Raw genomic sequence first — 14,591 nt, 5'->3', positions numbered from 1 at the left:
TAAGGCCACAACCCATAACGCCACCACATAACCGACAAACCACAAAACCCACCCCCCCCACAACAACCCAAAGCACACCACAAACCAATCAACTAAACCCCACACCCATAGGCTCCATAATAAGAACCCCAGCCCATAGACCACCCCCTTATACACAACAGACCCCCTACCAATATTATGGACCAGCCATAACGACCCTCCCCTTCAAGACCACCCATAAAGCAGCCAAACACACAACCACCACCACGTAAGACCCCCCATAAGACCCCTTATACAGGACCCCACTATATGGCCCCCATAAGACCCCCTAAGACCCCCCCCCACTATTAACCCCCATAGCAGATACCTCTCATAGACCCCCTATAAAGACCCCCCCCATAGCAGATACCCCAACAAACATCTAATAGGAGACCACCACACACCATATAACCCCCATAGAGCAAACCCCCAAAATTTACCCCCCATAGAGCCCCCCCAACAAAACACCACCCCCGCCCCACAATTATAACCCCCATAGAGGACCCCCCTATAGACCCCATATAACCCCCATAGAGACCCCCTAAGAGACCTTCCCCCCGAAATTATACCCCCCTAGAGACCCACATAAGACCCCCCATTTACACCATATAGAGACCCCCCAATAGGAGACCCCATTTACCCCATAGAGACCCCCCTTATACCCCCCATGAGACCCCCCCCCATAGAGACCCCCAATAGACCCCCCCCATTTAACACCCTATAGAGACCCCCCCCAAATAGAGACCCCCCCATTTACCCCCATAGAAGCCCCCCCATTAGAGCCAAACACCCACTACATCCCCCATAGAGACCCCTATTACCCCCATAGAAGACCCAAATTAAGACCCACTCGCTTTTAACCACCTAATAGAGACCCCCCCCAAGATAGAGACCCCATTTACCATATAGACCTCCCATAGAAGAGACCCTCCCATCATATACCCCCCACTAGAGACCCCATAGACCCCCCAATTTAACACTACTATAGAGACCCCCATTTATAACCACCCCCATAGAAGAACCCATAGAGACCCCAATTAGGGACCCACCCCATTTTAAAACACCTATAGAGACCCCCCATTTATCCCCCACATAGAGGAAACCCCCCTAGAGACCCCCCCATAGAAGAACGACGAACACCAAAATATCACACAAACACACCAACATAGACCCCACCACCATTTAGATCACCCCCTTAGGACCCACCCATAGAAACCCGCCATAGAGACCCTTATAGAGCCCCCCACCCAGCCGGCCCCCATAGAGACCCCCCAATTACCGCCCTAGGACCCCCCCATAGAGACCACCCCATAGATATCATCCTATAGGAGACCCCCTAGATCCCCACAAGACCCCCCCATAAACACCCCCATAAGCCCCCTAAGAGACCACACAATAGACCCCCCATTTAAGACCCCTAAGAGACCCCCCCAATAGAGACCCCATTTTACCCCCATAGAGGGCCCCCATAGGACCACCACCACCAAAAATCCCATATACCCCCCATTAGAGCCCCCCATCCCCACATATTACCCCCATAGAGACCCCCCCAATATACCCCCCCATAAGACCCCCCCATAGAGACCCCCCCCATAGAGACCCCCCATATACCCCCATAGAGCCCCCCCAATTTTACCCCATTAGAGCCCCCCACATATAACCCCCCATAGAGACCCCCACGGAGACCCTCACATAAAAGATTTCCATGGGCCCCCCCATAGAGACCCCCCCATTATACCCCCCATAGAGAACCCCCCCACTATACCCCCCATAACCCCTTTTTACCACCCCCCAGGTTCCCGATTGGCGCCTTGAGCCCCCCCTCCGGGCCCTTCCTCTCCTTGCCCCCCCCCATAGATGGGGGGGGTCATTCCGTTGTGCCCCCCATCGACGGCGCCAATGAGGGGGGGGAAAGAAAGAGGGGGGGGGAGGGTAGGGGGCAAGAAAGGTGAAGTGCGGCCACCCCATGAAAAAGACTTCGATCCGTGGACAAGTGGTGGGGGGGGGGTTATAATGGGGGGGGGAGTACTATGGGGGAGGTCTCTATGGGGGAGGTCTCTATGGGGTGTATAAATGGGGGGTCCTCTAGGGGAGGGGTCTGTTGGGGGGGCTTGGTTGATGGGGGTTAAATGGGGGGGGTCTATTGGCGGGAGGGGCTCTATGGAGTTGTTAACATGGGGGGGGTCTATTGGGGGGGCATCTATTATGGGGGGTAATGGGGTGTCTATTGGGGGGTCTCGGGGGGTTCATTGGGAGGGGTCTCTTATTATTGGGGTATAGGGGGGGGTCGTCTTTGGGGGGTCCTATGGGGCGGTCTCTATTGGGGGTCGCTATGAGGGGGGGGCTCTTATGGGTGGGGCTCTATGGGGGTGATTAATGGGGGGGGTTAATATGGAGGGAGGACCTTGGGGAGGTCTCGATGGCGGTGGGGTTTCCATTGGGGGCTCTGTTATGGGGTAACTGGGGGGGTTTATGGGTCGGGGTCTCTATTGGGGGTATTCCATTGGGGGAGGGCTTTTTATGAGGGGTAAATGGGGGGGTCTCTATTTGGGGGGTTCTTTATGAGTGTTAAAATGGGGGGGAGGTCTCTATGGGGGGGGACCTGAGGAGTTCTTTCTGGGGATGGTCATGGGGGGGGCTCTATTATGGCAGGGCTCTATGGGGGGTCTTATAGCGGTTGTAAATGGGGGGGGGTCTATTTGAGGGGGGGGGCGCCTGGGGGGTTCTCTATGGGGGGGTCCCCAGCCCCCCATATTCCCTATGGGGGGTACATTATTGGGGTCCCCCTGCCCCATATCTCCCTATGGGGGGTCCCTATGGGGGGGTCCTTATGGGGTTACCCTATATTACCCCTATAGGGTCCTATCAGAGGTGGACTTTGAGGATCCTTTAGGGGGTCTCCCTGCCCCATATCTCCCTATGGGGGGGTCCTTTAGGGGGTCTCCCCCACCATATCTCCCTATGGGGGGTCCCTATGGGGGGGTCCCTATGGGGTCCTTATGGGGTTACCCTATATTCCCCCCCATAGGGTCCTGTCTGAGGTGGACTTTGAGGATCCCTTAGGGGGTCTCCCCCCCATATCTCCCAATGGGGGGGTCCTTATGGGGGTCTCCCCCCCCATATAACCCTATGGGGGGGGGTCCTTTTGGGGTTACCCTATATAACCCCCATAGGGTCCTATCAGAGGTGGACTTTGAGGATCCCTTATGGGGTCTCCCCCCCATATAACCCTATGGGGGGGTCCTTATGGGGTTACCCTATATTCCGCCCCATAGGGTCCTATCAGAGGTGGACTTTGAGGATCCCTTAGGGGGTTGTTTAGGGGGTCTCCTCCCCATGTCACCCTATGGGGGGGTCTCTATGGGGTCCTTATGGGGTTACCCCATATTCTGCCCCATAGGGTCCTATCAGAGGTGGACTTTGAGGATCCCTTAGGGGGTCTCCCCCCCCATATAACCCTATGGGGGGGTCCTTTAGGGGGTCTCCCCCCCCATATAACCCTATGGGGGGGTCCTTATGGGGTTACCCCATATAACCCCCATAGGGTCCTATCAGAGGTGGACTTTGAGGATCCCTTAGGGGGTCTCCCCCCCATATAACCCTATGGGGGGGTCCTTATTGGGGTCCCTATGGGGGTCCTTATGGGGTTCCCTATATAACCCCTATAGGGTCCTATCTGAGGTGGACTTTGAGGATCCCTTAGAGGGTCCTTAGGGGGTCTCCCCCCCATATCTCCCTATGGGGGGGTCCTTTAGGGGGTCTCCGCCCCCATATCTCCCTATGGGGGGGTCCTTATTGGGGTCCTTATGGGGTTACCCTATATAACCCCTATAGGGTCCTATCAGAGGTGGACTTTGAGGATCCCTTAGGGGGTCCTTTAGGGGGTCTCCCCCCCCATATAACCCTATGGGGGGTCCTTATTGGGGTCCCTATGGGGGTCCTTATGGGGTTCCCTATATTCCCCCCCATAGGGTCCTATCAGAGGTGGACTTTGAGGATCCCTTAGGGGGTCTCCCCCCCATATAACCCTATGGGGGGGTCCTTTAGGGGGTCCCCCTGCCCCATATCTCCCTATGGGGGGGTCCTTATTGGGGTCCTTATGGGGGTCCTTATGGGGTTACCCCATATAACCCCTATAGGGTCCTATCAGAGGTGGACTTTGAGGATCCCTTAGGGGGTCCTTTAGGGGGTCTCCCCCCCATATCTCCCTATGGGGGGGTCCCTATGGGGGGGTCCCTATGGGGTCCTTATGGGGTTACCCCATATAACCCCTATAGGGTCCTATCAGAGGTGGACTTTGTGGATCCCTTAGAGGGTCCTTAGGGGGTCTCCCCCCCATATCTCCCTATGGGGGGGTCCCTATGGGGGTCCTTATGGGGTTACCCTATATAACCCCCTATAGGGTCCTATCAGAGGTGGACTTTGAGGATCCCTTAGGGGGTCTCCCCCCCATATAACCCTATGGGGGGGTCCCTATTGGGGTCCTTATGGGGTTCCCTATATTCCCCCCCATAGGGTCCTATCAGAGGTGGACTTTGAGGAGCGCTTTGCGGAGCTGCCCGAGTTCCGGCCCGAGGAGGTGCTGCCCTCCCCCACCCTGCAGGCACTGGCCACATCCCCAAGGGCCATATTGGGGTCCTATAGGAAGAAGAGGAAGAACTCCACTGGTATATGGGTTATATGGGGGTATAGGGTGAGGATATGGGTTATATGGGGGATATGTGGTTAGTTCTATCGGGAATAGAGAGTATATGGGGATAGGGGAATAGGGTTATATAGGGGATATGGGGTATATTAGGGATATATGGTTATATGGGGCTATTATAGGTGTTATAGGGGGATATGGGTGTATTGGGGGCATGTATGGGTTATATGGGGATATGGGGTCTATAGGGGTATATGGGGTCCTCACAGGGCCATATTGGGGTGCCTATAGGAAGAAGAGGAAGAACTCCACTGGTATTATGGGTTAATATGGGGTATATAGGGTTATATGGGAATATATGGGGTTATATGGAATATATTGGTTAGATGGGGTAATGGGCGTTCGTTATTGGGATATATGGTGTTATATGGGGAATATGGGGTATTAGGGTATATGGGGGATATGGGGTTATATGGAGGGGTATAGGGGAGTCGTATAGGGTTATATGGGGTTCTGTGGGGGTAGTATAGGGAAGCATATATAGGGGTTCTATGGGCTCTATGGGGCTCTATAGGGTTCTCTATATAAACCTATATTGTCCTTTCTGTTCCATAGACCTGGATTCCTCTGGAAGACACGCCTCGTCCCCAAACGCAAATTGCGCCGTCGCTCGAGCTGCCAGCTCAGAGCCAGCACCCCAAAAAGCGGCCACAAGTGTGAGGGGACGTCTGTTCACCTTCGACAGGGCCGGTACGGGACCCATAGAGCCCCATATATCCCCCCCACATGCCCCACAAAAATCCCTCCATATTATCCCCCATAATAACCCTATATGCCCCCAGTGTATGCCCCCATTTATAACCCCATTATCCCCCCATGATACCCCCAATCCCCCCATATAACCCCATATTCCCCATATAACCCCCATATCCCCCCATATAACCCCGAATAATCCCCACGCATATAACCCCATATCTCCCCATATCCCCCTATATTCCCCCTTTATCCCCCCTATATCCCCCCAGTCAAACCCTATATCCCCCCCTTATAAACCTAATATCCCCCCATATTTCCCCCAATAATCCCCCCCATATACCCTCATATCCCCCCATTATAACCCCATTATACCTCCAGTATTAACCCCAATAATCCCCCCATATCCCCCATAATACCCCCATTATCCCCCCATATAACCCCATTATCCCCTCATATTCCCCCATATCCCCCCATATCCCCCCCATATAACCCCATTATCCCCACCACATTCCCCCCAATTATCGCCCATATACCCTCCCCGCATATTACCCGTCATATCCCCCCATATGCGGCCCTATACCCCAGATCCCCCATATCCCCCATGATAACCCCATTATCCCCACTTATCCCCCCATATAACCCCATATAACCCATTTATCCCCCATATCCCCCATATACCCCAATATTAACCCCATTACCCCCCGATTTAATCCTATCCCCAACATGAGACATATAACCAAACCCCATATCCCCCCATATATCCCCCCATAGTGGTATCCCCCCATATATCCCCATATAACCCCCATATAGAACCCCATATCCCCCCAATAACCCCATAGACCCCCCATTATCCCTCATATAACACCCATTTATTCTCCCATATCCCCCCATATCCCCCCATTACCCCCCTTTACCCCCCAGGTTCAGAGCCGATACGTTCTGTAGCTGGAGTTTGACAAGGTCCCGTATCGTCCCTTCGTCGCACGTTGGATCAACGCCGGGCGCTCGTCATGCAGCTCTTCCAGGAGCACGGCTCTTCCCATCAGGTACTGACCCATACACCCATAGGACCCATACCCATAAGACACATAGAACCCATAGCGAACCCATAGAATACCCATAGAGACACATAGAGACACATAGGAGACACATAGAAGACCCTATAGATCCTATAGAACCCATAAGACCCTATAGAAAACCCCATAGAAAACCCAATAGCCCCCCATATCATGCAGCTCTTCAGAAGCCACGGGCTCTTCCCATTCGGTACAACCCATAGACCCATAGAGCCATAGAGACCTCTATAGGAGACCCTATTAGATCCATAAACCCCATAGAACCCAAAGCCCCCCATTATCAGCAGCTCCCAGGAGCACGGCTTCTTCCCGTCCGTGAGACCGCGGGTATCTCTAGTGAGTCGAGAGCCCCATAAGACCCCATAGACTAACCGCACACTCCATATTAGACTCCTCAGTGAGCATCTCAACATGAACATACAATTACACACCGATCACCCAATAATATCTCTTACAGCTAACATGCTCTTTAGGAGCAACGAGCCCTATTTCACACCCCCTCGATCCCTACTGACCATAGCACCCATAGAGGACCATTAGAGACCATAGAGCCCCATAGAGACCCCATAGAGACCCATAGAACCCATAAGACCCTTATAAACCCCATAAACCCAATTAGCCCCCCCATATCATGCCAAGCTCTTGCCAGGGACACCGGACTCTTCCCTCGAATTATACAGCCTTATCGTTAATGCCAGGGTTACACCCCGACTCAGTCTCATCGACTGACCCATATGACCCATAGAACCCATAGAACCCATAGAACCCAGAGACCCATAACCCTATTAAACCCCCATATAACCCATATTAGCCCCCACCATATCATGCAGCTCTTCCGACGCACGTCTCTTCCCGTCGGTGAGTACTGACCCATAGAACCCATTAGAACCCATAGAGGACCCCATAGAGGACCATAGAGACAAGAACCCTAGAATCCTATAGAAAAACCCAAACCCATATAGCCAACCCCCATATCATTTGCAGCTCTTCCAGGACACGCTCTTCCCGTCCGTACTGACCCATTTAGCACCCATAGAGACCCATAGAGACCCATAGAGACCCATAAGACCCATAAAGACACCTATAGATCCTATAGACCCCATAGAACCAAACCCCCCAATCATGCAGCAGTCTTCCAGGAGCCACGCTTTCTCCCATCCGACTGACCCATAGCACCCATAGAGACCCATAGAGACCCATAGAACCCCATAGAGACCCATAAGAACCCATAGAACCCATAGAGACCTAATAAAACCCCATAGGAAACCCAATCGCCCCCCAATCATGCAGTCTTTCCAGGAGCACGGGTTCCCCGTCGTACTGACCCATAGGACTCCATTAAACCCATAAGACCCATAGAGACCCAGTAGAAGACCCTATAGATTCCTATAAGAACCCCATAGAACCCAATAGCCCCCCCATATCATGCAGCTCTTCCAGGAGCACGGCTTCTTCCCGTCGGGTACTGACCCATAGTGACCCATAGAGACCCATAGAGACCCATAGAGACCCATAGAGACCCTATAGATCCTATAGAACCCCATAGAACCCAATAGCCCCCCCATATCATGCAGCTCTTCCAGGAGCACGGCTTCTTCCCGTCCCCGACGGTACTGACCACAATAGCACCCATAGAGAAACAACCATAGAGACCCATAGAGACCCCACATAGAGAACCCATAGAGACCCTATAGATCCTATAGAACCCCATAGAACCCAAATAGCCCCCCCATATCATGCAGCTCTTCCAGGAGCACGCTTCTTCCCATCCGGTACTGACCCATAGCGACCCACATACCCCCCCATATAACCCTACTCCCCCCTAATCTCCCATAGAGCCCATACAACACTATACCCCTATCTGCCCCCTATCTCCCCATATAACCCCATATAACCCCTATCCCCCCCTATCTCCCCATAGAGCCCCATAAGACCCCCTATAAACCCCATATTCTCCCCCTAATCTCCCCATATCCCCCCATATAAACCTCTAATCATCTCCCCCTATCTCCCCCCCATCAGCTCAGGCCACAGCCGCGTTCCAGGCCCGCTTTGCGGACATCTTCCCCACCATTACCCCATAGAGCCCCATACAGACCCCATATCCCCCCCATGATAAACCCCCTATCCCCCCCCTATCCCCCCACTATCCCCCCATATTAACCCCAAATTCGTATTCTCCCCCTTATCTCCCCCATATCTCAGCCACAGCCGACTTCCAGGCCGCGTTTCGACATCTTCCCTATTTAACCCATAGAGCCCCCATTACAACCCCATACCCCAATAAACCCCCTATCCCCCCCATCTCCCCATAGAGGCCCCATATAAACCCCATAAACCCTCCTAGTATACCCCATAGTCTGCCCCATATTAACCCCATATTCCCCCCCTATCTCCCCCTATCCCCCCCATATAACCCCCTATCCCCCCTATACCACATATTCCCCCCATATCTCCCCATATCCCCCCATATCCCCCCCATATAACCCATATCTGCCCCATATAACCCATATCCCCCATAATCTGCCCCCTATCCCCCATTTAAACCCCATTATAACCCCCCTATAACCCTAATCCCCCCCATATAACCCCATGATAAACCCCATATCCCCCCCTATCTCCCCCATAGCTCAGCCACCGGCCGCGTTTCCAGCCCGCTTTGCGCGACATCTTCGTCCCACCATTACCCCATGATTAACCCCATATCCCCCCTATCTCCCCATATACCCCATATTTACCCCACAATCTCCCACATATAACCCCATATCCCCCCCTATCTCCCGCACTATAACCCCATATACCCCCCATATCTCCCATATAACTCCCTAGACCCCCATATCCCCCCTATCTCCCCATATCCCCCCATATAACCCCTATCTCCCCCTATCTCCCCCCATAGCTCAGGCCACGGCTGCGTTCCAGGCCCGCTTTGCGACATCTTCCCGACCAAGGTCTGCCTGCAGCTCAAGATCCGCGAGGTCCGTCAGAAGATCATGAATGCAGGCGGCCCCCGCCCTCCCCGACTCCGGCCCCACTAACCCCCCGATTCCGCCCCACACCCCCCGGACTCCGCCCCAACAACCCACAGGACCCCTACAACCTCCCCCCCCCCACCTCTCCCCCTCCCCCCCCTTACCCGCCCCCCCCCTTGACTCCGCCCCCTCTCCACGAAGCCCGCCCTCTTCCCGAGTGGGGGAGGGCCGCGCCCGCTGAGCTCTGCCTACTATAAGGGGGGGGGGGGTAAATGTCTAGCATTGATTTCTATAATGAATGTAATGAGATTCGAACGGACCAATGCTGCACTGTGGGATTTCAATGGGAGGGGGGCGGGCGCTACATCAAGCCACCGCCCATTTATGTGGAAATGAGGTGCTCAGTTCCGCCCCACTTTCCCTTTAAATTATCGGTTAGGGGTGGGCGTTTAAGGCTCCCGCCCATCGCCCTTCATATGGGTAAGTGTTGGGGGCCGGGTATCCTAGGCCCACGCCCACTTTCCTTATATGAATATTGGGGTGGTTGTGTCGGGCTCCGCCCACTCCCTTATATGGCAGAATGGGGGCGGGGGTTGCTATTAGGCCACGCCCACACGAGGGCCACCCCCCTCTCCAGTGGGGGAGGGGCGCCCGCTGAGCTCTGCTATATAAGGGGGAAGGGGGGGGTGTCACGTGATTTTTCATAATGAGATGCTAATGAGATTCGGAAGCGACCAATGGCTGCGCTGTGGATTTCAATGGGGGCCAATAGGGGAGGGGGCGGGCTAACGATAAGCCACGGCCCGCATTTAGGTGGGGGGTGAGGGGCTTCAGCTCCGCCCCACTTCCTTATATGCGCTGGTAGGTGGGGCTGTTAGGCCTCCGCCCATATGCCCTCCTATATGGTAATGTGGGGGCGGGTTATCTCAGGCCACGCCACTTTCCCTTATATGGGAATATTGGGGGTGGGGTTGTGTCGGGCTCCGCCCAGCTGGTCCGGCGTTAACTATGCAGAATGGGGGCGCGGTTCTATGTAGGCCACGCCCACACGAGGCCCCCCCCTCTCCCGGTGGGGGATGGCCGCACGCGTGAGCTCTGCTACATAAGGGGGGAGGTGTATTCACGTTGATTTTCATAATGAGCATGCTATGCAGATTCAGAACCGACCAATGGCTGCGCGTGGATTTCAATGGTGTGGAGGCCAATAGGGGAGGGCGGGGCTACGGCAAGCCACGCCCATTAGGTGGGGTGAGGTGCTCAGGCTCCGCCCACTTCCTTATATGGTAGGGGTGGGGCTGTTAGGCTCCGCCCATTGCCCTTATATGGTAATGTGGGGGCGGGGTTATCTCAGGCCACGCCCACTTTCCTTATATGGAAGAATAGGGGCGGGGTTCTATTAGGCCACGCCCACACGAAGCCCCGCCCTCTCCCGGTGGGGGAGGGGCCGCACGCTGAGCTCTGCTATATAAGGGGGAAGGTGGGGGTTGTCAAAACGTGATTTTCATAATTGAGATGCCTAATGAGATTCGGAAGCGACAATGGCTGCGCCTCTGGACTTTCAATGTGGGGTCAATGGGGTCATGGAGGGGGCGGGCTACGATAAGCCACGCCCATTGGGTGGAAAAAAATAAAAAGGGCTCAGGCTCCGCCCACTTCCTTATATGGCAGGGGTGGGGTTGTTAGGCTCCGCCCATTGCCCTTATATGGTGATATAGGGGCGGGGTTATATCAGGCCCCTCCCCATTTACTTTATATGGTAATATTGAGGCGGGGTTATCTCAGGCTCCGCCCACTTCTCTTATATGAATGGGGCGAGTTTATCTCAGGCTCCGCCCACACCCCCTTATATGGCAGTGTGGGGGCGGGGTTATCTCAGGCTCCACCCACTCCTTTCTTTGGCAGGATGGGGGCGGGGCTCTATTAGGCCCACGCCACACGGAAGCTCCGCCCATTGGTGCGCTGTGTGTAATGCAAAATAAGGGGGGGTAATTATAAGCCACGCCCCTTTTGAAGGTTCCCGCCCACTTCCCGTGTCACAGTGATGGTGCGGGTGGGGCTTAATGAGGCCACGCCCCTTTTTGAGACACCACCCCCCCCCCCCCCCCCATCCCCTCCCGCAGGAAAAATATGGCGGCAATATATGCCCAAATTGGCTTAAAATACCCAAAATAGGCCTAAAATCGCCCAAATTAGCCTAAAATCCCCAAATTGGCCTTGAAATCCCCCAAATTGGCCTAAAATTCCCCATTTTTCCTATGAACTGGTGCAAAATGGGTTCCGAAACGCTCTTCGCCCGCAATCCCGCCCTGGAGCCAATCAGAGCGCTCGTTCCATCCGCTACTCATCCCGGCCGCCAATCGCCGCGCGGCTTTCAATTGTCTCCACGCGCAGCCAATCAGCAGCGAGCTGCACTGTGGTGGGCGGGGCCACATGGCGCTTCCGGCGTGATGACGTCATACGCTCAAAGCGCCCCCTAGCGGCGCCTCACCGGAAGGCACCGCCCCCTTCCCGCCCTGCTCCGCGCTGATTGGCTGAGCGAAATCTCGCGATTGGTGATTGGGTGAGAGGAGCATCGCGAGAGCTCGAGCCGTGCGGCTTTCCCTGGGCGGCCCCGTGTTCATTCTCTTCTCGGTTCGGAGCGAAGGAGCGAGGTGAGCGGAGCGGCCGGACCGGAAGTAGGCCGCAAAACCGGGAATGGACCGGAAACGGGGGTTACAATGGGGCAGAACCGGGAATAAGGGCCCGAACCGGGACCGGGCCGGAACCGGGACTTAAAGACGGGACCGAACCGGGAATAAGGCCGCAAAACTGGGCTAGAAACGGGAGCAGGCCTCAGAACCGGGGCCGAACCGAGACCAGGCCTCAAAGCCGGGCCGGAACCGGGGCTCAGAACTGGGCCGGAACCGGAACCAGGCCTCAAAATGGGGTCAGAACCGGGCCCGAGCCGGAACTAGGCCTCGGAACCGGGCCCGAACCGGAACCGGGCCTTAAAATGGGGTCGGAACTGGGCCCAGGCCTCATTACCGGGTTGGTACCGGGACTAGGCCTTAAAGCTCGGCCAGACCTGGAACCAGGACTCACAACCGGATCGGAACCGGGATTAAGGCCTCAGAACTGGGCTGGAACCGGGCCCAGGCCTTAAAGCAGGGTCCGAAACGGGATTGAGGCCTCAGAACCGGGCCGGAACCGGAACCAGGCCTTAAAGCAGGGTCCGAACCGGGATTGAGGCCTCAGAACCGGGCCGGAACCGGACCCAGGCTTTAAAGCACGGTCGGAACCGGGCCCAGGCCTCAGAACCGGGCCTAGGCCTCATGGACAGGCCGGAACCGGGCCCAGGCCTGGGGAGGGGGGGGGTCTATGGATCCCGGAAGCGGAAGTGGGTCGTTGTGTGGGTCGGGGGTAGTTCCGGTCCGTGACGTGTTTCCGGTTCAGATGCCCGGGGTGACGGTGAAGGACGTGAACCAGCAGGAGTTCGTCAGGGCGCTGGCGGCCTTCCTAAAGAAACAAAAAAAAAAAAAAAAAAGGGAAAAGGGGAAAGGAGAAAAAAATGGCCCCTGGGGGGGGGGGGGCCCCTATGGAGGGGGGCCCTATGGGGGGGAATATATGGGAGGTCTAATGGGGGCCTGGGGGGGGGGCCCTATGGGCCCTCATGGGGGAATTAGATGGGTGGGTCTATGGGGACAGGGGGGGGGCTAATGGGGCCTATGGGGCCCTTCTCCTATAGGGGGGCCCGTCTAAAGGTTCATGGGGGGGTCCTAAGTGGGCTGGGGGATCTATGGGAGCAGCGGCACCTAGCGGGGGGGCTCATGGGAGCTGCGCGTAGTGATAGGGGGGGCTATAAGGTGGGGGGGGGGTCCTATGGGGCTGGGGGGATCTATGGGGTCTATGGGGCAGGGGGGGGCTATGGGGCCTATGGGGCTCCTATAGGGGGGGCTATAAGGTTGGGGGGGGTCCTATGGGGCTTGGAGGGGGACTTGGGGTTTGGGGGGCTCCTATGGGACGGGGGTGTCTATGGGGATTCTAATAGGGTTAATAGCTATAAGGATTCTATAGGGGATATGGGGCTGGGGGGGATATGGGGGAATATATGGGGGTCTATGGGGCTGGAGGGGGCTCCTATGGGGTTGAGGGGGGGTTATGGTGGGTGGGGGGGCTATAGGGTTGGGGAGGGTCCTATGGGGCTGGAGGGGTCTTATGGGGTCTATGGGGGAATATATGGGGTCCTATGGGGGTCTATGGGGCCGGGGGGGAGATTATGGGGCTGGTGGGGGCTATGGAGATGTAGATGTCTATGGGGCGGGAGGGGGCTATGGGGCCCATGGAGATAGAGGGAGCTCCTATGGGTTGGGAGGGGCTATGGGGTGGAGGGATCTTATGGGGTCTGTGGGGCAGGGGGGGGCTATGGGGTTGGGCTAGTGGGTGTGTTAATTGTGAGTCGGGTCCTAAATGGGGCCGGGGGGGCTATGGGGGTCTATGGGCTCCTATAGTAGGGGTGGGCTATGGGGTTGGGAGGTGTCCTATGGGGCTGGAAGGGATCTATGGGGGTTATGGGGTTGGGGGGCTCTTATGGGGCTGGGGGGGTCTCTTATGGGGCTGGAGGGGTCTATGGGGTTGGGGAGGAGGTTATGGGGCTTGGGGGCGCTATGGGGTTGGGGGGGGGTCCTATGAGGTGGAGAGTTATGGGGCCGGGGGGTCTATAGGGTTGGGGGGGACTCCTATGGGGGCTGGGGAGGGGTTATGGTGTTGAGGGGGGCCTAATGGGGCTGGGGGAGCTATGGGGTGGGGGGGGGTCCCTGATGAGGTGAGAGTTATGGGGCCGGCGGGTCTATAGGGGTTTGGGGGGTGGCTCCTATGGGCTGGGGGTGTTACGGGGCCTGGGGGGGTCTATAGGGTTTCTGGGGGGTCCCCTATGGGGCTGGGGGGGCTAATGGGGTTGGGGGGTCCTATGGCACTGGGGGGGGCTATGGGGCTGAGGGGGGGTCCTATGAGATGGAGGGGTTATGGGGCCCGCTGGGGGTCCTATAGAGTTGGGGGGGGGGGGGGTTATGGGGCTGGGGGGGAAGCTATGGGAACTATGGGGGCTGGAAGGCTTATGGGGTGTCTATGGGTCACTTATGGGGTCTC

The 14,591-nt window shown here is 56.2% G+C and overlaps 1 protein-coding gene and 1 long non-coding RNA gene across 2 annotated transcripts in view; both read left to right on the top strand.

Moving 5' to 3' along the window:
* Positions 1-1,966: 1,966 nt before the first annotated feature.
* LOC107307348 lies at positions 1,967-5,425 on the top strand. The gene is made up of 3 exons (XR_001552383.1): positions 1,967-2,011; positions 4,534-4,685; positions 5,279-5,425. It is a non-coding gene; the product is annotated as an uncharacterized LOC107307348 (long non-coding RNA).
* Positions 5,426-11,993: 6,568 nt separating this feature from the next.
* The window catches only part of RPS19 (ribosomal protein S19), a 19,887-nt gene continuing 17,289 nt past the window's right edge, over positions 11,994-14,591 (top strand). Inside the window, exons 1-2 of the mRNA XM_015850846.2 lie at positions 11,994-12,118; positions 12,900-12,970. Of these exons, the coding sequence (XP_015706332.1) occupies positions 12,900-12,970 (71 nt within the window). The 5' untranslated portion in view covers positions 11,994-12,118. The remainder of the gene's footprint in view (positions 12,119-12,899; positions 12,971-14,591) is intronic.

The sequence above is a fragment of the Coturnix japonica genome, unplaced genomic scaffold (assembly GCF_001577835.2).
Source record: "Coturnix japonica isolate 7356 unplaced genomic scaffold, Coturnix japonica 2.1 chrUnrandom554, whole genome shotgun sequence".
Classification (NCBI taxonomy): domain Eukaryota; kingdom Metazoa; phylum Chordata; class Aves; order Galliformes; family Phasianidae; genus Coturnix; species Coturnix japonica.
This window is presented reverse-complemented; position numbering and strand designations above follow the sequence as displayed.